Here is a 23,668-nt window from a genome sequence, read left to right as displayed (position 1 = left end):
TGATGATGAAATGTCTTATTAATTAATAATATAAATTAGAATAAATTAAAATGTATTAATTAGTATTGTAGTCTTATGTCTGTTTGAGATTTTCCATCAGAGGAAATACTGGATCCCAAACTAGTGGTACGGAAAAACCATCTTCCCTGTAGAAATTAGGATGTTTTTTAATTTCAATGGCCTCTCGCAGCATCCTGGGAGATAACGGACTTCTTTTGCAAGAACCTGAGGTTTGTCAAACTTCATTGAATGTGTTCTTTTTAGGAGAATGCCTTATGAATGAGAGAATAGTAGCATTGAATTGAAGTGACGATCAAGTGTAAATAAAGCCTATGGAATGAAAATGAATGTGACGCCTTCGACGTAGGTACTTATTTCCACCGGTTCCATTACCACGCGCACGTGGAAGTTTCCAATTTAATCCAGGATGTATTGCAAATTTTTTACAGTTATTTGTTTTAAGTAATATACTAATAAAAAATACAAGGTCTTATGATTTTTTTTCTAAAATTTTATCAATAATAAAATTACTATGCGGAAGTTTTATAAAAACGAGATTAAGTTGTTACAAAAAGAGTGTTAGTTTTTTGCCTTTTTTATTTCAACAGTTATATAACATACTATACAACGTATTTATATAGAATACTTAAATTATAAACTTAGAATACTTTTTATTATATATACAAAAATATTGTCCCAAAATGCGACACTAAACTTCTCGATAGGGATAAATATGTTTCCGCAGTGAATGTGTCTTGTAAATTTCAACGGTTAAAAGTGTCCTTAAAAAAATAAAATCACTCAGACTCTTAAAGTTCCAGGTATAGACAACATCAGTGCACAAGATCTAAAAACACTGGATTGTACAATAGCCGAAGAAGAAGAAGAAGCTTGCCTTATCAACTCATCTGTCTGTCAAATCACGTATCCACAAAATCTTAAAAATGGAATAGTTAGCCCAATACATAAAAAGGGTAGTCAAAGTTGTTACTATAACTAGCGTCCAATAACAATACTTCCAACCATAGATAAAATAGTAGAAAAAATTACTTCCAAACATATACACTCTTTTTATAAAAATAACAACATATTAACAGACAAACAGTTTGGATACCAACCAGACAAAAGTGCAACACAACTTCTTACTAAATTTACTGACACTGTCTATGAGCATCTCAATAATAAAAAACATATTTTAGTAATGTTTATCGACTACAGTAAAGCATTTGACACTTTGAAACATGACACTCATATTGCGAAGCTTAATCAATGCCGCATACAAAGCCTGCTAAGTAATTGGTTTCAAGATTATTTGACGGATAGGTCATATGTTGTCAAGATTGAGGATACTGTGAGTAAAAAGATGATGGTCTCTAACGGCACAGCGCAAGGATCAGTCCTAGGTCCGTTACACTACATTACTACATTACTTACGTGAACGATTTAGTCAATCTAATCAAGAATTGCGAAATCTATTGTGCCTCATAGCAGCTAACAAGGACCTTAACGAAGCCCTGAAACATTTACAATTGGACTTTACGTTACTGACGAAATGGTCTTACGATGTTGGTCTTGTCCTGAATGCTCACAAGAGTACATTAATGTATATTAGTTCTAGCCAGAACAGAAGACCTCATAATTTGCAACTGATTGCTCACAATCACACATACTGGCAAAATTAGCTATTGCCAAAAACAAAATTCCTTATTCGACGCTACTGTTCCTGTATAAGGCTTTAAGTGAAACAACAATATATTATGGACTTAGTAGTTATGGTAGAACCTGTAAATCACATCTTGATCCCATATATAGATTGCAAGTGAGAACGCCTAGCAAAATTAAAAATAAATATCAAGCTAACGATTTATAATTATTATGTCATTTCAAAATTATACCCATACACGATCAGGTCAAATACATTCTGCGTTTGGAAAACTTCTTCAATCAAAATTTACAAAATATCTTTATACCAAAACTAAACACCCGAAGTGCGTCAAAAATTCCATTAAAAATACCAAAGTATTAAAATTTATATGGAAAACAATTACCTACTACAATATCAAGTACTATCTATATCAATAACAAGAACTACCTGTACAACTCAAAGCTGAAATTAATGAACCCAACTTTAAACATAAACTAAAACAGTATTTTTTTAAATAACTCAAAGTGTAATAAAAAATTAAGTTAAGAATGCAACAAAAAAAAAATAACTCTGGAATGTGTGACGTATTGGTGCACTGTGAATATTTTAAATCTAGAAACAGCAGATGGGACTGATACCTACCCACATGTTTGTTTTTTATTTGTCATTATTGTTATTTTACTTGCCATTTAACTAGCAAGAATTTAGTTAGATAATAGTACAAATGAGTCACGTTAGCGTAATAAAATTATTAATATTATTTTTTTGTTTGTATTCTTCTTTACTGTTATTGTTTTTTTTATTCGTTTAGTTTGTGACTTTTAATTTATTTACCGCGATGGTGAATTCCGGTGCACGGTTAAACCAAAAATGGTTTTTGTTACACCGTTAGCAGCCTAGATTTAAGTCCTTGTTTTTGTCTCTATACTACACACAAGGATTTTTATCTCTATACTATCAAACGATTAAGGTCTTCGCTTTGGTTACGAGCTCTATCAGTTTAAGTGACAATAAAACAGTCTCAGTACAGAGTGCTAAAAAGCAGTCCTCAAAAATTCGTGGAATTACATCTATTTGCCAATTTTTATTGAAATCGGTAACCGGAAAGTGCACGAAATCAGATTCATCCCCTAGTTTGCCACCCTTAGAGGTGGTATATTTACTTCAAATTTAAAAGGGACCAAAACTGCCCTCTTTCCAACAGAAAAAGAATCATCAAAATCGATACACTAAGTCCGAAGTTACCGCGTAACAACATACAAAAAATAAAGAAAAATACATACAGTTTAATTCTGAACCTCTTCCTTTTTTCGAAGTTGGCTAAAAACAGGCCACAGCGCGTTAGAAACAACTAAAGAAAAACCATAGACCTCACCAGTACTCAGAGAAACAGCTTCTACGGTTCTAATGGGCATTTTTATTTCGATCCTCACCGCCGAGAAGTCAAAACTAACACCAGCTTTGTGACGGTGCATTTTAAAGTACCCCGTACCGTACAGATTGTTTGTCCCACGGTAATACATTTGCATTGCTAAGTTATATGTTGCGACACCAAGTGACGGAACTTGCACCCGTCACCCTGACACAAAAGTCAACAAGTCCCATGTGCCTGTAACTTCACCAGCACCCTCTTCAAAACCGGAACGCAGCAAAGCTCACGATTACTGTTTGATGGCAGAAACAGGCAAGGTATTTTACAGGGTTAACTCTTTCACTAGGAGGTTTATAGCCGTTAAATTGTCTTCGGAACCTGTTGTCATTTTGAATGTTACTAATATATTTATTTTTATATATTTTGTGAAAGTATTCCACAAAACAAAACTTTCTTAGATCTGTAACTAACGAAAAACTGCCTCTGTGGCCGAACGGTTACCATGCTGTGCCTAACTGCGATGCAGAGGTCCCGGGTTCGATTCCTTGGAAGTGATAAATATATGTATAGCCTATATTTTGTTTCTTTCGAGAGTTTGGGTGTTATTTGTGGTTGTTTATGTGTGTGTCCATGGCACCCGCGACACAAGGTTTCCCTAGTGCGGGGCTATGACGAGTGTGTGCGTTATTATTATTACGACTTACTTCATGTGTAGTGTTTTTTGTATCCTAAAGAAGTAAAATAAAAATATGATAACAATGTTTTTTTTTAAATTACATAATTGTTTTATTATCATATAATATCATAATTACCTTATATTATAACTTTAAATTGTGTAGCCATTTTGTAAATTACCTCAAAATCCATTTCCTATATAAGTAGCTCCTCGTGAAAGAGTCCATCCAGGAAAGTATTGCCATCTTACCTATTTCTGCCGCCTGAGTAGTGTGAGTATTACGGCGTTCCGGTTTTGAAGGGTAGGGGTGCTGGTGAAATTACAGGCACATGGGACTTGTCACTTGGCATATGTCTCAGGGTGACCCTCTGGTCTTTGCGGTTTAAAGCACCGATTGGCACTGCAACTGTTATGAACAGGCATGTCGCTTACCACCAGGCCCACGAGTTGTTCGTTCCGTTACTTGGTATATTATAAAAAAAGTTCGCTTTCTGCAATTAAATATTCTGAATGGAATTTTTGTATCAAATTACATGTAAGTATATTACGTTTTTGGTAATTCCTGTATTTTGAAATAATTAAACTCAACTGAGATTTTTCTCCGTAGCATCCGCATCCGCAAATTTTCTTCAAACAGAAAACACGACTTTGTACTTTAAATTACACGTATTATGATATGAATCATGATAATTCAAAGTTCAAGGGCTTTTTATTAAAGTACATTTTTATCTAAAGTATTAAGATGTCAGTAGTAGGTAAAGTAACTCTTCAAGAAAACGGCTCAACGCCAGAAGTATGAGTAACCCACATAGGTACGGTTGAAATGAAATAAAATATTTATTCGCAAGCAAACACGGTAAGAAAAGATATTATTATACAAGGTGTCAAGAACACGTGTTGCACCAGATACTGGCACGCAAATGTTAAAATACATCGAAGTTAAATAATGTCATAAATGAAAATTATACAATTTGTCAAATAAGCAATGTCGTATAAAATTAAGTAAAAATGCCAATAAATAGCAACAGCAACAACATCATAAATTAAACAATATCAAAGAAGTAAGAACAGCACAAATATAAACAAAGTGTCAAAAACAAACAAAATGTCAATTTCTTTTTATTATTAAAAAATCTTTGATATCGTATAAACACAGATCTAGAATAGCAAATCAAATAATTGTTTTTTTTTAAATATTTTGATAGGTAAATCTGCCATAGCTGCAGGCAAAGCATTATATATTTGTATGGACATGTTATGCAATTCCTATAAAAGCAAGTAGTCTTATGGGAGGGGCCAGCTATGCGGTTTCACGTTTCCTAGTAAATAAGACCAAGTTTTTTTTAACAAACATGCATACCTCATATACGTACATGGCGTACGTATACAAGCGTTAGAAGAATTAGCTTTCTAAAAAACGGTCTACAAGATTCGAGCGGACCTACTCTACATATAGCTCAGACACATTTTTTCTGGATAGCAAATACACGGTTTAACTCAGTTCCCCCAGATGATGCCATACCGCAAGCTTAAGCAGACAAAATGAATGCAAAATGCATGGTAGGCCATCAAGGCAATCCTCTGATCACACATGTGCGTTAGACGATGTAAACCAAATACAAATCGATTCAGCTTTGCACATATTGAATCAACCTGTGGTTTCCATGTTAGTTGAGAGTCCAATACTATGCCGAGAAAATTGCTGGATGAGCATTCCACAATTTCATCTCCATGACAACTTACAGAGAGATTTTGGGGCTTTCCATTATAATTATAAAATTGTATGAGCTTTGTTTTTGAAACATTTACTTTCAGGTTATTTCTCTTAAGCCAGTCAGTAATATTACATATAGTGTCATTTATTTATTTTTCATAATCTATGTCAGAATTCTTATTAATAATGATTGATATGTCATCTGCAAAAAGAGTGCATGGATATTTTGTCATTTCAGGGAGGTCATTAACATATAATAAAAACAGCAATGGACCTAAAATACTTCCTTGAGGCACACCGTATATATTAACTTTAAACTCTGATCTGTGGGTCTCAATCTCATTATTATTATATTATTGTAGTTGAATAAGTTCACTACCTCCACACACTGAGTTCTGTTGCTAAGGTAACTTGCTATCCAGTTATGCACCTGGCCACGAAAACCGTATCTTTCTAATTTGGATAGTAGAGTTCTATGGCAAACGCAATCGAAAGCTCTACTCATGTCAAATAAAACAGAACAGACAGGTACTTTCTTATCTGCAAAAGTTGAGATATCTTTGATTACCCTGAAACATGCCTGTGTGGTAGATTTTCCCTTTTGAAATCCAAATTGCTCTACTTTAATAATGTTGTAATTTGATAGGAAAGCCGTAATTCTTTTATGCATTACCTTTTCAAAGGGCTTTGATGTTACAGATATAAGTGCAATAGGTCTGTAGTTTCCCAAATGGTCTTTTTCGCCCGTCTTAAACAGCGGTTTTATTATGGAGATCTTAAGAGGCGATGGAAATGTACCCTCCATGAAGGACAGGTTTACCAAGTATGCCAGCAATGGTGGTAGTTCATCAGCACACAATTTAAAAACCTTAGTGCACACGTCATCGTAACCGGTAGAGTTTGTGTTGTTGAGGGATTTTATTAAAATTTTTATTTTCGCTTGCTTTTATTTCAGTGGGATATAAAAATAAACTAAAAAAATATCGTTACTATCTTGTCCCGGGTCCGTAGTCGATAAGCTTAAATTTTAAAAATGAGTATTAAGCTCTGATGCTATCTCTCGCGGATTTTCAATCTTAATTTTATTTACGGTAATGTGTTCAATAAAATGTTTGTCACGTAAATGTTTGTCCTTGTTGTTTATTATGTTCCAAGTAGCTCTATTTTGTTTTTAGCATTGACCATGTATCTATTATTACATTGCTTTTGAGCGGCAATGATCTTTTAGTGATACAGGACTTTCTTATTCCTTTTGACAGCCATTTTCACTGAAAAGTCTCTCTTCATTTTAAACAGTGCTTAATTGATTTTTGACGCGAAGTTATAGGAAAAGTTAAAAGTTGAGCCGTGTTGTGGTCTGATAAGCAGACTGGTAATGTTTTTCCAACAGCATTAGCAATACTACTAGCGATATGATCTATGCAAGTGTTTAAGCGAGTCGGTGTGTATATATGTAAGTTCACATTGTAGCTTTCTAACAAAGTTTTTAGGTCACGTGATAATTTATTGTCAGTTAATGTATCCACATTCCAGTCACCTGTCAATATAATTTTTTATTCGTTTTATTTTTTAGTTATCTAGCAATAAATCTAATTTTTCAAAAAATATATTAATATTTGAGTTGGGGATTCTATATATGCAGGTTACTAACAATTTATGTTGCATAATTTCTATTCCACAGCATTCAAAGCTTAATTCCAATGCAAGATCTTGAAGGAATGTTATGGGTCTTGCCTCGATGTTTCTGTCATGCATTATACACACACCCCCTCGTCTTTTATTATGTCTGCAGAACGACGAACCCAGAGAAAGAGAAGAAATAAAGAACATCAATAATTTTTTTGTTATTACATAGGTCTGATAATGTGATTTCCAAGAAGTCTTTTTTGCTTAAGAAACCCGCTATGTTTTGATGCATGACTCGAAAATTGCAATAAGTATCTATAAAAAAGAGAAAGAGTCACAAACATCATTATCAACAAGCTTAAATTTTTAAAAATTTGGCGAAGACCTGTGTTATTCAAATTAAAAACAGTAAACATGCGATTATCGTACGTAAGATTCTTATTCGAGTCCAGTACATAAGCGTATTCATGAGTCAAATTGTCACGATAGAGTAAATTGTTAAATGTGTCAACCCGCTCGTTAAATAATATGCTTGTATTCGACCCGTGCCTGAAAGTTGGTAAACATGTGAACACATTGGTATTTTGAATTTTTAACAGTTCAGTCCTGAGCATACTAACTAACATTTTATAGTCCATACTGGTTTCAAAATCCTTTTCCCCTATCATCATAACGCATGAGTCATACAGTGTATAATTTTTCACTTTCTTCTCTAAATTTGTCAGTAGCTGCTGAAGTCCCACATTTGGTGTCAAGTAATGGCAAATTTTTGTATTCAGGATGGTAGATGTTGCTGTCTTTAGAATCTTGTTTCTCTTATTGCTGCTAATAATACACATATTGCGTTAAATATGTCGAGTATCGTGTTTTGGCGGAGTACTTTGCAATTTTGGTGAACTAGTAGCGCCATCTTGCGGGGAGTAGTGTTTATTATTATTCATAGTTATACTCTCTGAAGTTGAAAAATTCAAAGTTTTCTTTTTAATTTATTTTTATTCTTTTTTAGAGTCGAGCAACGGCTAATGGGAGTAAAAGTATGTTTGCTGTTATGTTCTGTCCATATTTGCTTAAGTTGTTTATTTTGTAATTCCCGTTTTTGTAGTTGTTTTTGTAACGTCGCATTTTCCTTAAGCAAATTAATAACTTCGTTGTCCGCTGCGTCCAGTTTCTGATTCAGCCTATTTATTTCAGTGTTTAAGTCCTGTGAATAACTTTCAAGACAAGATCTAGGCCCGGGGCAGCTTCTATTTAAGTCAATTGAGTTTGATGATATCTCAGTTTCTTCGTCATCTAAAGAGCTGAAGGAGTTCTCAGTAGACACGTTTATGACGATTTTTTTGCGATCTGTAACTTTTTCGTTTTCTTTATGAAAATCCAACGAACATGATTGAAATTTCCAGGTTTTTTTATTATCTGTAGTCATCAGGTGAAATCTTTTTTTCCGAAATAATGTTTGTTTGAATTTTCATTACACCGAAAACCGAAATAAAACCAAACCGTTGTTCTTTCAGGAAATGTTGGATGTTTCGCAAAGACACGATTAGATTCGGTTAGGTTAGCTTAAGTTAGGTTTAAAAGAAAAAAACATTTTCCTCTCAAAATTGCTTTCGAGGTTATGAAAATTCGAGAAAACATTATTTCTGGAAAGTGTCATTTCGGACTACTGATAGGTAACCAGGAAAACCCTGTGTCGCGGTTGTCATATGGCGGTGTGGGTTGCCATATGAACATACACATAGACAACCACAAATTACATGCAAACTCAATTTATGTAGGCCATACAAAGATTTCTCCCGGCCGGGGAATCGAACTTGAAACCTCTTCGTGGCAGTCCAGTATGGTAACGGTTCAGTTATGGAGGCAGTTATTATAACGATTATGTAATTATTTTTTTTTGTGTATAAAGTTAATGATTGTATGGTTCTAAAAATATATTCTAGAGGTATTTCTGCCAGTGAACATTGGCTGATATAGTAGGTTCTGGTATATTTTTTGCTTGGTTTTGTTATTGTTATTTATTTGTGCGGAAACCTGTTTATTTGGGATTTCACAAGTACGACCGGTTTATTATAGTTAATTAATAGTTTAACTACAAAAGGGATAAAATCTTTCGGGATGAAATCAATTTTATCTGAAGCTGGAATTGTTATGTAATTTCTAACATAGTTGGTACTTTAACTTATGTTTTTTTTTATTATTGATACAGTGATCTAACAAACATAAAAAAATTCCAAGTGGACTCGAACCAGCGTCTGTCGTCTCAACATGGCTACCGCTCTTACCAACTGAAGATCTATCCAGCAGATCTTACGAATTTCTCTGTTAGGGTTAAAACAACTTTTTTTGCCGTACCCATGAGAACTTATAAAAGTTTCTTCACTCAGCTGCCTTTACAGATATCAGCGATTGACAAGAGATGTCGTTATATTATTGAATATCATAATGTTTTTACTACCACGATTTTCATTATTTTATGCCTAAATACTCCGTTAGTTTGCTTTTATAATTGATATAAAAAGATCGAATAAACACTTGTTTATTTATGTAAAAGATCGAACAGTTTTCTTCAGCAATATCTTTTTTTTACAGAAAAATGTCAAAGCCAGTAACAGTGAAGCCTTTTCCGGTGGAGGAGGAGTATAAAAAGAAAAACGGCATTACACCAGAGGACATAAGCGTGCTTCGGCAGTGGCTTGACACTCAGCCACACTTACCTGGGGAATTACTTGGTGGTTTGTATACTTTATGACATTATCAGAGATTGATATATGAATTGAAAATATTTTTCGCATCTAAATTGCGTATATTTGTTTTTTTTCAAACAAGCCAACGTTTCGGGCCCTTTACAGGTCCCATGGTCACGGCATTATGTGGTCTGTGGTCACGGCTGTCTGGGTCCTGTAAAGGGTCCGAAACGTTATTTTGTTTGAAAAAGCAAATATATATGAGATTTAGATCTGAAAAGCTGTTTCATTTTCAAACAACTAAGAACTCGAGAAATAGAGATATTTATAAGGAAAGAACGACTGTATTAACTTGAAAAAATTTTTACCACTGTTTTTTATGTACCGGTGAATAGATTTATTACTTTGCTAACGTTGAATAAGTGAATGAAAGAAATGCCTGTAACTTCACAAGCACTCTTACCATTCAAAACTGGATCGCAGTAATGTTGACATTACTGCTTGACGGCACCGATAGGTATGGCGGCGTATTTCCAAATTCAAATTCAAAATAATCTTCATTTCATAGATAAGCGTTATGACACTTAAAATCGTCACAATGGTTAAACTCTACCGCTCATTCGTAAGGCAGATTCCCTTGAGAAGAATGAGCAAGAAACTGTAGGGGTTGCTCTTTGTAAATAACATTTACAATATTTTTTTTTATTTGAAACATCAGAGATCGAGTCTACCTCCATGAGCTAAACGGGTTACTACCACGGATTTTTGTCATCCAAGTACGCAGAAGTTCTATAATAACCTTTAGTATAAAGTTTTTGTTTCACTATATATATTTACTATATTTCCCTGGACGAACTCTTTCACAAGGACCTCTACTGCTACTACAGTATATGTATGTATGTTTTAAGGTGTGGAGTAATTAAGTGCCTTGCTAAGTCATAAATATCTGCTGTAAATTAAGCCATTATGGAAGCAATTATTTGTTAATTACTATTTATACCATTTAAAACATGGGTCTCAACTTTTACGTCTCTTAAAAGAATCCTGTCAGACTGATTTGTGGAATTTCTAAAAATTAATTCTATTTAAAGTATACACTTTCAAATTTCAACAAACTACTAAAAGGCACAACTGAGGGTTTACTCTAGAGATGAAACGGATATCCGGTAACTATCCGGTATCCGGCCTATCCGGCCATTTTGACTATCCAGCCGGATACCGAATAGTAGAATAATATCGGGCCGGCTACCGGATGTTTAAAACTGAGAAAAATTAATTATCATATAAATTTAATTATTGATATAAAATTGATAGTAATGGGATAAATAGCAACTACAGGATCGTTGACAATCTGTTTATTACTTCTAACTGAAAGAACTATGAAGATAAATAACGTTATCTGTAATTTTTGTACTCAAATTCCAATAAAGGCAAATTATGGTGGATGAAGACTAGTTTCCGTTTTTCTGCATTAAGTGGTAAAAATTGGTTTTATTTATTTTCATAACCGAGACCAGCTGCAGAGGACAGTTTTTCACTATAAACTCTAGCACACTTTGTTAAATTTTAAGTACAAAGTACTTGTTATTGCCAGACGACCAAATGAAAGGATTGTGATCACGATCGATTTGAACTGTCTTCAAATACAATGTGTACCTATAATAATGAAACGTGTAAGTAGATTAAAATATTTTTTTTTTAGCAAATTTTGAATCAAAGCTCAGAATTAGTTAAATCACAGGCAAATTAACGGAATCAAATTGAAACTAAATAATTTCGGCCGTTTCAAGTGCTAGGCCATAGTTTCCCAAAGTGGTCCCTACCAGTGGGTGCTGAAGAGTCCTAGGGCGGTGTGGGCCTTGGAAGCAATTGGTGGCGTTCATGCTGTCCAGGAGTTACTACCACATTTGAAAAAAAACCTGAATTATCTATATAAACTTCATTACTTTTCCTTCTGATTTTTCGAGTCATGCTAATGTAAAAAATACGTGCTTTTAATATTTTTTGTGGCGATGGGCGTTGAAACTTTTTATCTTTCCTAAATGGGCACTGTGCCAAAAAGTATAGGAACCTATGTGCTAGGTTTATACTTATAAAAACTAAAAAATGTAATATAGCCAAAGGATGATATAATTGCTTTTTTCCTTGTCCACTGCGCGATATGCACATATCGATGTGCCAAATTTGCAATTATTTTCATTGTTAACATTTTTCTGTTATGTATTTATTTGTATTATCGAATAAATTAATTGTTTTTGTAAAAACCAAGTAATCATACCAAATCAAATCGTCAATGTGAAAGTGCAATCATTCACAAATCAATCAATCACGGCGATGCGTACCGTCAATCGGTTGCGACATGTTTACGGCAGTGGATCAAATATCGGCGGTCGGATATCCGGCTATCCGGCCTAGATGCCCGCCGGATATCCGGTATCCGGTATCCGGCCAAATCACTATCCGTTTCATCTCTAGTCTACTCGCGTTCTCCGTGTGACATCCCTCCGAAACAATTACTGTCAAATAAGTAAAGCTCGATCAAATCAAAAGGCAATATCAAGTATGAAGCTTCATTCGTATCTTGTATCGGATTAAGTCGGACGGAAAACGAGTATACAAGGCCTAGACATTGGTTTCCTTTTTTGGACGCATAAATCAAGCTTTGTACAATGTCGGTACCGAAACGAAAATAGGAAATAATAGTTAGTCTCACTGCTGGGTACAGGCCTTCTCACATAATGAGAGGGGGCTTGAGCTTTGGTTCCCGGCGGAATACGTAACGACTGATACCCTCTCCTGGGAGAAGACCTGCACCCAACAGAGGCACGCATAATGAGTTGACGGAGATGATGTTTTAAGGGGTCTACAGACAGGCCAGGGCTGTGATTCCCACGCGGGCCCAATGCGGATTGGGAACTTCACACACATCATTAAATTGCTTTGAAGGTGTGTGCAGGTTATATTATATTAATTTCGCAAATTAAACTCCTGAAAACTCAGATGTACAAGCTCGCATTCGAAGCCACGAGCCTCTTCTCGAAAGACGGTAGGTCATACCATTAGGCTAGTGCAAAACATTGTTCTTCTGTTCGTTATTCCAACAATACCTATGACACATAATAATATATCTAGTATTTCAACTACACATGACAATATGCCTCCCTTCTCGTGATGCTAATAAGATAAATGCAAACTGCAGCAAATGACGACCTTGTGTTTTTTGCTGCATAAGCAATGGTGAAGGTTAGTATCATGTTGCTATGGCATTTAAATTCAATTATAGTAATTAATTTAATTAACACTTGATTCACATTAGTAAATACTACGAAATCGATAGCATGAATCATGTAAACCACAGCAATTCTTCTCATACCCTATGGTTATTGCTTATTACAAGATTGGATCGCATTTCGTTACTAGAACAAATTAAATTTTTGTTATGGCACCTAAGAAATTAACCCGGTCCGAAATGTTACAAGGATTATTTTACTTCTAGATCAGTCACAATATTTTGTTAAAGTGAACGTTTTTAACATCATCATCACGATAAACCTCCTCCTGAGCTCTTAATTCTTCCGGTCCTTTGCCGCCCGCATCCAGCCGCAGCCGACCACCTTTCTCAGGTTGTCTCAGGGCGTCCTACACTACATTTGCCTTGACGTGAACGCCACTCTAGAACATATCTGCTTCATTGGACATCATCCCTCCTGTAAAAATGTCATTTTTAACAAAATTGTATATCTATTTATAAAGTATATCTATTTATATAGAAAAACAACCCTTAGTTTCTTATACATTCTTCTCAGGGGAATTTGCCTTGTTTATATTATGAGTTTAATCATTTTGATTTGCTCAAAAGCGATGATTCCCAGAATAGTCTATATTATTTCCTAAGCGTTCACCCCAATCTACAAGGGGTCCATAAGACGTTAACAGGGGTCCACGAGAGTGGACATATCATTTAGGCAGGTCATAACCAAAATGTAGATGTCTGTCATTAATAGAAGAATCCACATTACACAGATAGTAAGTACATCCTATTCGTCGTCAAGTATTTTTTATTGAAGTATATTATTAGTGATAATTGTTAGTCTTATCAGCCGCTGCGTGTCTTGTGTAATTAACCTGATCGTAACATTTATCATAAAAGATATTTAAATCATATTTTTTCCCACATTAGTGTTCTTTTGTTTTCATTGTTCGCTAATAAATATTTATGTGTCTTGTTACTTTATTTTATTTTATATATGTTTTATTGGACGTTTGATATTTAATTTATATTCCGTTTTGAAATTTCATAAGCTACTAAGGGTACACGTTATGATTCAATTTTTGATAAAGACCGATTCAAGTGCATACAATTTAACGATTTTTTGTATCGATTTATTTCAATGCGGTTTAGAATCGATTCAATAGAAAGGCAAATCGAATCGCCGCTCGTTCGACCGCCGGGACTATATATATAAAAAGTCGGCGCCTGCATATGTCCGTTTGTACGTACATTTTTTATTTAATATAAAATGGTACAAATCTATAAAAACAATGAAATATTGAAATGGAATATTTGTGAACCCGTTTACATAATTTCAGTAGCTCGCTACAGTCGTCTTCATAAACTCTCAAATTCATTTAAAGAGAATATATATTATAATATAATAAGATTCCGATATTCAAAATGTGCCATTTACGAGGTTTAAAACTATAGTGAAACAAAAACTTTATACTAAAGGTTATTATACAACTTCTGCGTTTGGATGACAAAAATCTGTGATAGTGACCCGTTAACTCCTTCAGGCATAGGAAATGAAACTATTTTTCCGGATTTAAATCGCGTATATTTGTTTTTTCAAACAAACCGACGTTTCGGGCCCTTTACAGGTCCCATGGTCAACCGTGAACGTGAAATAGTTTCATTTCCTATGTGTAACAATCGCGAAAACCTAAGAACTCCTTCAGGCATTCTCGATGTAAGATGTTTAAATGAAATATTGTAATGATAAATGTATTAAAATGTATAGTAACAAAGAGCAACTCCTAGAGTTTCTTGCTCATTCTTCTCAAGGGAATCTGCCTTACGAATGAGCGGTAGAGTTTAACCATTGTGACGATTTCAATAATGTTTGTAATAATGCTTACCTATGATATAAAGATTGTTTCACTTTGACTTTGACTTTGAATATTATCATTCCATTTGAACAAAACTCGATTTACAAGAAATATTAATAGTTGTAAATAGTTTATGACCTCGATTTTGGGCATTAATGAGTTTTAACCCGATTTAAGCAAATAATAATAGAATAAATAGGTTCAGGCGTTATTTTGCGGAAGTCCATGTTAATAAAAATGGAAGTAAATTAATTTGTTACTCCGCCAACCCAGTGAGTTTAAACCGTGCAAAATAGCAGCGCTTCTATTGAATATTTTTTCATGTAGTTAATACTAAATAAAGTTAATAAAATAAAAATTACACAGTCACAGATACCACCATACCCTAGGGGTATATTTTTGGTGATTATTTGGTTGGACCCCAGGTCCTTGCAAAAGAAGTCCGTTATCTGCCCAGGATGCTGCGAGAGGCCATTGAAATTAAAAAACATCCTAATTTCAACAGGGAAGATGGTTTCTCCGTACCACCAGTTTGGGATCCAGTATTTCCTCTAATGAAAAATCCCAAACAGACATAAGACTGCAGTACTAATTAATATGTTTTAGTTTATTCTAATTTCTATTAATAATTAATAATAAATTAAACTTAATAGAAATTCATTCAATAAAATAATTTGTAAAATTTAATGTAGCGTAAATTGGAATGTTTTCTTTGTAAAATTAAAAATAAGGTATTTCATTAATAACTATTGTAACTATAGTGAAAAAATAGGGTGGTTTGCATTAATATTAGACATAACTGGTTGAAGACTTTCGGATGCAGAGGATGACATGCCCTCGCTTGAGGAAAGACTGAAGGTTGCTTTCTCATCTCTATCGAAAAACTTTAACGTTGTGCATATTAATGCGCAAAGCCTTGCTAGTCATTATAACGATCTCGTGACATCTTTCACTAGCAAAAACATTCATGCAGTCCTTATTTCGGAGACATGGCTTAAACCTTCCCTACCATCTACTCAGTACCCTTTACCAGGTTTTAGACTCATTCGTAACGATCGAGCCTACACCATTGGATCCCAGGGCGGTCGTATGAGGATGGTTGGTGGAGGTGGCGTAGCGATTTATCTACGATGTGACATTGACTGCGAGATCGTAGCACAGTCGGTAACTAGCGCGGACTCTCCTGAATATCTTTTTTTAGAAGTCACTCTTCACCACACTAGGGCCCTACTGGGAGTTTTTTACAGTCCTCACCTAAGAGTTGACTATTTTGAGCAACTAGAGTCGGTTCTGGCTGATCTACGTACCCGCTACGAACATATTATACTCATGGGTGACTTCAATACCTGCCTTATTAAGCGTGACTGCCGATCGAGGAAGTTGCTTTCACTCTTCCACTCACTTTTTTTGAATTGCCTCGAGTTGTATCCCACTCACTTTCCGCATAATGGTCAACCTTCCCTTCTTGATCTGATCATCACTTCTTCTCCTGAGCTGGTTGATTCTCATGGACAGTTTAATGCTGCTGCTTTTTCTTCACACGATTTAATTTATGCTTCGTTCAAAATTCGTCCACCTAAGCGCAGACATAAAACCTTAATGCTCCGCAATTATGCTAAAATAGACAAAAATGCCCTTTTCGATGATGTGCTGAATTCTGATTGGGAGCTAGTGTTTGGAGCGGAGGACGTGAATGAAATGGTTCAAGCTTTTAACTCCATTATTTTGACCATCTTTGACAAGCATGCTCCTCTTCAAGTTGTCCGAGTCAAACATTTCCCCGCGCCTTGGCTCACGCCAGATATCAAGGAGGTTATGGAGAGGCGCAACAGAGCACGTATCAGATTGCGGAAGAATCCAACCAAAATCAATAGTGAGTCCTACATCGAGTTACGTAACCGCTGCAACAAGCTCTGTAGGAGCGCCAGGCGTAAGCATATTCACTCCACTATCGAAGGTTGTCCGCATACTAAGATGTGGAAATATTTGAAGTCACTGGGTATCGGTAAAGCTGATCATGTCTTTCCCTTCAATGTCGATCTTAACGCGCTGAACGACTACTTTGCATCTTCCCCAGTATGTTTAGATTCTGTCATAAAATCGCGAACTTTATCTGTCCTGGCCAATGCACCTTGTCTTGCTTCAGCTTCTTTTGATTTTGGAAAGGTTACGACAGCAGATGTGTTGAAAATACTTAAGTCTGTCACCACGAAGGCTGTTGGTAATGACGGTTTGAGTCTTGACATGATCACTCCAATACAGGACCTAGTAGCTCCTATCCTAGCTCATATCCTTAATTTTTCCCTTTCCAGTGGTGTGTTTCCCGCTGTATGGAAACAAGCCCATGTAATTCCTCTCCCTAAAAAATCAAATCCTTCTTCTTTCTCCCATTACCGCCCTATCTCCATACTTCCTGTATTGTCCAAAATCCTTGAGCACTATGTCCATAATCGACTCACTAACCACCTCCTACGTTACGATATTTTCAACCATCTGCAGTCTGGTTTTCGAGCGGGCCATAGCACAGTTTCTGCTCTGGTGAAAATCACTGACGACATTCGTCTTAATATAGAAAATAAAAAAGTTACTGTCCTCACTTTATTGGATTTTAGCAGTGCCTTCAGTACTGTTGATTTTAATTTGCTTCTTGCTGTGCTTAGAACTTTAAATCTACCTCCCTTAGCCGAATCCGTTTCGTTCGTATTTATTTGATCGTTCCCAGCTCGTAAAGACCGGTGACATGCACTCGGACTGGTGTAGTCTTACGGCTGGCGTTCCGCAGGGTGGGGTTTTATCACCTATACTTTTTTCGGTCTTTATCGGTGGAATTACATCATCACTCACGTCTTCTTTCCATCTCTATGCCGATGACCTTCAAATCTATACTGCAGCCCGTCTTGAAGATGTAGTTACTGCTATCGGCACATTGAATTCCGACCTACAAAAGGTTTCGGTATGGGCTAAGAACTACGGACTTCTTTTAAATGCACAAAAGTCCCAAGCCATAATTATTGGCAGTCGCCATTCCATCTCCAAGTTTGAGTCTATGGTGATGCCCAATTTAGTTCTGAATGACACTATTATTCCTTTTTCCACTTCAGTTAAAAATTTGGGCATCATAATGGATCAGACACTTTCTTGGTCGGAGCATGTCGCCGATGTAAGTCGTAAAATCTTTGCATCACTTCATTCCCTCAAGCGGATGCAGTACTTTCTTCCTCTGTCTACCAAATTTATGCTAATACGCACTCTTCTTTTTCCTATTCTGGACTATGGTGACGTCTCCTATCTTGATCTTTCGGAGGACCTTCTTAATAAATTGGAGCGGCTGCAAAATCAATGTATCAGATTTGTGTTTGGATTAAAAAAGTACGACCACATTTCCAAGTTTAGAGATGAGTTGAAGTTGTTGCCTATTCGTTTACGTAGAAATGCTCACATTTTATGCTTCCTCTATAAAATCCTGTTCCATCCCACTTCACCTAGCTATCTACGTGAGCGTTTTCAATACCGTCAGGCTATGGGTGACCGCCTGCGTTCTGGCACCAATTTGTCCCTCGTCCTTCCACAACACAGTTCCCAAAAATATTCGAACTCGTTCACAGTAAATGCTGCCCGTATGTGGAACCTTCTCCCGGTCGAGGTCAGACAGTCGCCTTCGGTTCGGGTTTTCAAGGGTGCTCTTTTGAAGTTTTGGGATTGTTCAGACTCCACATGTTAGAGCTTTTGAAATATTTATTTACTTTTGATATATTTATTTATAGTTTTATTTTGTACATTCAATTTATTATAGACTTTGTATGTATTAATGTATCAACATTACTTAATATATATATATTCGTATGTACAGTTGATTTATTAAATTTATCTGTGTATTTATTGAGTATAGTATATTTCATTTCTTTACTTATCTATTTTTAGTGCCACCCCAAAAACCAACTTTCCTCTCAGATTTTCAAAGGTTAGTTGGAAGAAATCTCTTTATGGGATAAGCTCGCCTTTGTACACAAATATTTAAATTGTTTCTGAAAATTTGTAAGTTACTTTGTGGTACAATAAAGTGTTTAAATAAATAAATAAACAAATAAGACTGTACCACCTCAGTCAACCGTGACCATGGGACCTGTAAAGGGCCAGAAACGTCGGTATGTTTGAAAAAACAAATATACGCGATTTAAATCCGGAAAAATAGTTTCATTTCCTAGATTATTTGGTTTATCATAGTGTTCAATACCATAACCGTTTGAATTTCCTAATGCATTTCTGCGTGATATGAAAACCATGTGATTTTCAAGAGAGTGATCAATATTAAACTTTGTTCATTAACATTCTCAGATTTGGACCTGATCCTGACGTACCACTGTTGCGACCGCAGCTTCGAGGTAACCAAGCAAGTGCTCGATTTACATTTCACACTCAGGACTCTCTTCGCGATCACCAAGAACCGCGTAGTCGATGAGAAGCTTATCAGATGTTTACATATTTAGTAAGTCATTTATATTTATAGAATCCTCTAGTTATCCGCTCACGCGATGCGCTCCTCCTACCGCAAAATGGCGGCTATTTGGTTTCGCAAATTAGAAAAGCATTCAGTTTAAATACTAGGAATAGGAAGTTTTTATAAATAAAAATTATTATTCTACATTGCTAAATAAATACCCTCCGTACTACCAACAAAAACATCTCAAATAAAATGCAGTGATACACCGCAAATCTTGCACTTAAAAAGCACTAATGAAATTTTTGGTGTACTTGGATAAATATGATAATATTCCGTTTGAGTGGTTCTAACGTTTACCATGAAATTACTCCGTAAAGTATAGTTTATAAACATTTATATTCAGGGTAAACTTAAAAAACGCTACTTACGGTATGTTTTCAATAAATAAACACCGAAATCACCAGCCCAAACAATAACACACACGATTGTCGTGACGTATTTTTGAAGTTGTTTATTTTTTTAAATGACAGACCCAGGCATTAAAAACTTTATGGTTTGCTAGAGTAGTTACCGAAATAGCAATAAATATTAGTTCTTTTACCTGTTATAACTGTGATATCCGATAAATCGGTATAAAATCATCACCGGCACCTCTAGGTGTGGTATGCGTCTACGGCTGCATGTATCGCGTGAGCGGATAAACTTAATAAATGAACACTTGCTTCTCTTAGAGGTCAACATTTCGAATTTCTTTGATGGCATGTAATGTACCTATTTAGTGTTTAGTTGCAATTCTCTCGCTAACTATGAAATACTAGTAAGTACTAGGAGTTTGGCAGCTGTGGAGGTAGGTTTGTCAGGGGAAGTACTGTCACGTTTTTGACATCAAGCAGTACTGTGAGCATTACTGCCGTATCACACACATCTCTATTATTTTAAGGTCTCACTGATTGAATGCTATTATAACGCGATTTTCATTTATCTAAACTTAATTGAAATGGGCAATACAATAACAAAGCGTTTGCGATAATACGCATACCTCTCGCAATTCGAGTTACGTGATATAATTCTTTTAACTTTAATTATATTAAATAAATAAGTAAGTAGTACTCCAGCGATATCTGGTCTCACATGCGTGGGCAGTAACATCTAGTAATATAAATTTGAACTATTAAGTTAAGCGAGTAAACAAAAACAAGCCGGCGGCCGTGTTGACGTTCGTGTTGGGAAAAATATGAAAAAGTAAGTTCTTGCGCAGTTTTCTTTAAAATTTCTTATTCATTAGGAAGCTATTCCAAGGAGCCATATGGTGGTAAACTTATTTTTTGGTATTCGTCTATTTTTGACGTATTTAGCATTTATTTAAGCACAAGCAAACGGCAGATCTTTTTATGTTATAACGCAATAATTTTGATTTGAAATTTTGAAAGTGTCGTTGCTTAAGTCGTACCCGTGGAAAATTCCTTAATCGCACCAGTACGACTTAGGAATTTATGAAAATTATTTCTTAGTTAGTTTAGCTAAATAATATATTTGTGATATTTGTGTTCAACAAAACTAATTTTGTAGTGCCTTTATTATGTAATATGCCTTTATTTGATTACCGAAGCATGTTAATTTTATTTCAGAAGAATTTTAATTTTATTTAATTAAAATTTATTATAATTTTATTTCAGAAATAATTGCTTATAATTTTATTTCATTGCAATTTATAATTTTATTTCAGAAGAAATTATAATTTAATTTCATTACAAGTCATAAATTCTATTTCTGAAGAGTTTAAAATTTTTGTTTTCTGTGTTCCCCTACACTGGAGATTTTGGGATTGTTCTCTCCCTTCAAAAATATTAAGAATTATTTGATTATAACCTTAGACCCTAGTACCGGTTTCTAGACTTTAATTGTTATTATGATCTCTTTTTATTAGTACTGTACTATACAGTTTATGATGTCTGACTGAAGTGTTATTCTAAGTACGACTTAGGTTATATGTGGTACGAATTAGGCGACCAGGTGTCAAAATCGTACGAAAGGTGCTTTGTGAAAATCTTGTTAATACCTCACTCAATAAACGTTTCTGGTATTGTCATTAAAACACATTGATAGTAAAATAAATAAAGATCCCGTAGACGCTAAAGTTTTGTTTAATTTAAATAACCTTAAATATTACAGCGGTTTTTTCTTAGGGTGTTCGGCAAACGCAACCTTACCCTATGTAAAATAATACCTAAGTATAATTATTATCCAAAGTGGATTTGACAACATCAGAAAAAACGAGAACATCAGAATTGTTATAATTACATTTGTAATGACAATGAAAGACAAAATTTTGTTAGCATTTTTATGATTAGGCCCAAATTAATTTGGTCCATATTTACTACTTTCCACTTTTATGAATTTTATAATTATATAATGTTTCATTAAAAACAAACAGTTTTATTAATATACCGAAATATACCTAAACTTTTTACTTTTCTTTGGTACAGGAACCATTTATAATTTATGTCATACAATATTTGAAATGCCTATTTGCTGTAAATGAATATACATATATGAGATAGCCGTTGACCAACACTTTGATGCTAGTAATGGGCAGGGTCACGTAACTCAAAATAGATGATACGCTTTACATAATATGTATTATTAATTAATGCTTAGAAATAAATGAAATCATAAAAAAATAACGATGACACTTGCAAACATTGACTTACAATAATTATATGGACGTCGGGTCCGCGCTAAAAAGTGTCCGCACTTGTAAGGCGCTAAAATCGTATACAGAGCGCGAAACTCCGCTTTAGTCTTCATTTGTTCGACTGACAGCGCGATACTGCGATGACTTTACAATTTAAATTTCGAATTGGTTGACTTGGGACTTTTTTTTCGTGGTTTTTGTATTAGACCCGTTGTCCATTTATTTGTAAGTCAATGCTTGCAAAGAAAAAAAAGCCTGTTGTAGTAAAAGTTAATTACATCTATTTTATGTTAAACAATTGTAATAATAGTCGAGTGAAACTGAATGCTAATTATTCTGAGTAATTAACTAAATATAAATATGTCAAATAAAGTTTTTTTTTCAAGTGACGTGACGCGCAAGTCGCGCTCCTGTTAGTAAACGACACTGCATTTGCGCCTGTCACCTGAGACAATTTTCTTGACAAAGTTGACAATTCCCATGTGCTTCTAATTTCACCAACACTTTCTTTCAAAACCGAAACGCAGTAATGATGGCGTTACTGCTTGGCGGCAGAAATAAGTAACGTGGCAGTACTTCCCTAGACGAGCTCTTTCACAAGAAGCTCTATTGCGTATAGGAATGAAATAATAAAAAAAAGGTTTAGACGATCGTTAACTGCCGAGCGTTAACTTGCATATGATGCGTGGAGTTGTGGCGATAGATGTGTGTGCACATGGTAGGAATAGATAGTTTATACCCTGATAGGAAAAGGGTGCGTAATGTATTTATGAATTCGCTCACCACATACATATATATACAATCTTCGATCAGGGATATCATTGAGCAAGTTTAGTGCCCGGGTCAGGTTATTTTGGAGGTTAGTTTTCCGGTGCTGCAAGGCGAAAAGACGGGGCTGTCATCGTTGGTAATATAATATTTAATGCTTCGATCTAAAGTCGCTTATTCACTTTATATTATTATTATTTCCAGTCTGACGATTCCTCTGGAGATTCGTTCTCACACTGGCTCAGCCATTTTCTACGCCAGACTTATCGACTACGACATTAAGAAGTTTGTGTTTCAAGATGGAGTCAGGTAAAATTAATAAACATTATTGCGTAGGTAAGATTCGAGACCCAGATTCCTTTGACAAAAATGAGTGGGAAAACTCCAACGGTTATACCTTGTAAATTTTATTCGCATTTAATATTTACTATATTTATATTTTTCTCTAACATATTTCGGAAACGTTTGCATCGTTTTCAAAAAACGAGCACGGAAAGTTTGCCATACAAGGACCGTGCGATTTCTTCCCGGTCAAGGCCTGCAAACTAAGTATGAAAATCCATTACTCTCCGCTACTATATAAGTGGCCAAAAAAGCTCATACAACCAACTGTCCAGTGTTCGTAATTGCGAGAATGAAAAATACCTACCTGCACCACCAAATGATGGTAAAATAAACTAAAGTGCTTTGGTATTCTTTTATTTTTTCATCCTTTTATATTTTCGTCGCGAAAATGAATTCTAGTGATTATGACGATAACCAAAACACAGTAATGGATACACATTCAAACACATCATCAGAAGTTCAGCAAACTACTATTAATGTGCCTGGAAAAACAATAGATTCTTTTAGCTATTGTATTGTCAAATATTACTTTTAATTCTAATTATTGGTATTGGTTTTGGTGCAACGGGCTAGTTTCCGCAACTCGACGTCGAGGC

General features: G+C 35.0%; 1 protein-coding gene across 1 annotated transcript in view; it reads left to right on the top strand.

Annotated features, from left to right (window-relative positions):
- The first annotated feature begins 9,626 nt into the window (after positions 1–9,626).
- The window catches only part of LOC113226235, a 15,716-nt gene continuing 1,674 nt past the window's right edge, over positions 9,627–23,668 (top strand). Inside the window, exons 1-4 of the mRNA XM_026458795.1 lie at positions 9,627–9,765; positions 19,159–19,309; positions 22,932–23,036; positions 23,345–23,394. Of these exons, the coding sequence (XP_026314580.1) occupies positions 9,627–9,765; positions 19,159–19,309; positions 22,932–23,036; positions 23,345–23,394 (445 nt within the window). The remainder of the gene's footprint in view (positions 9,766–19,158; positions 19,310–22,931; positions 23,037–23,344; positions 23,395–23,668) is intronic.

Source organism: Hyposmocoma kahamanoa, unplaced genomic scaffold (genome assembly GCF_003589595.1).
Source record: "Hyposmocoma kahamanoa isolate Upper Pololo Valley unplaced genomic scaffold, ASM358959v1 185, whole genome shotgun sequence".
NCBI classification, from domain to species: Eukaryota; Metazoa; Arthropoda; class Insecta; order Lepidoptera; family Cosmopterigidae; genus Hyposmocoma; species Hyposmocoma kahamanoa.
This window is presented reverse-complemented; position numbering and strand designations above follow the sequence as displayed.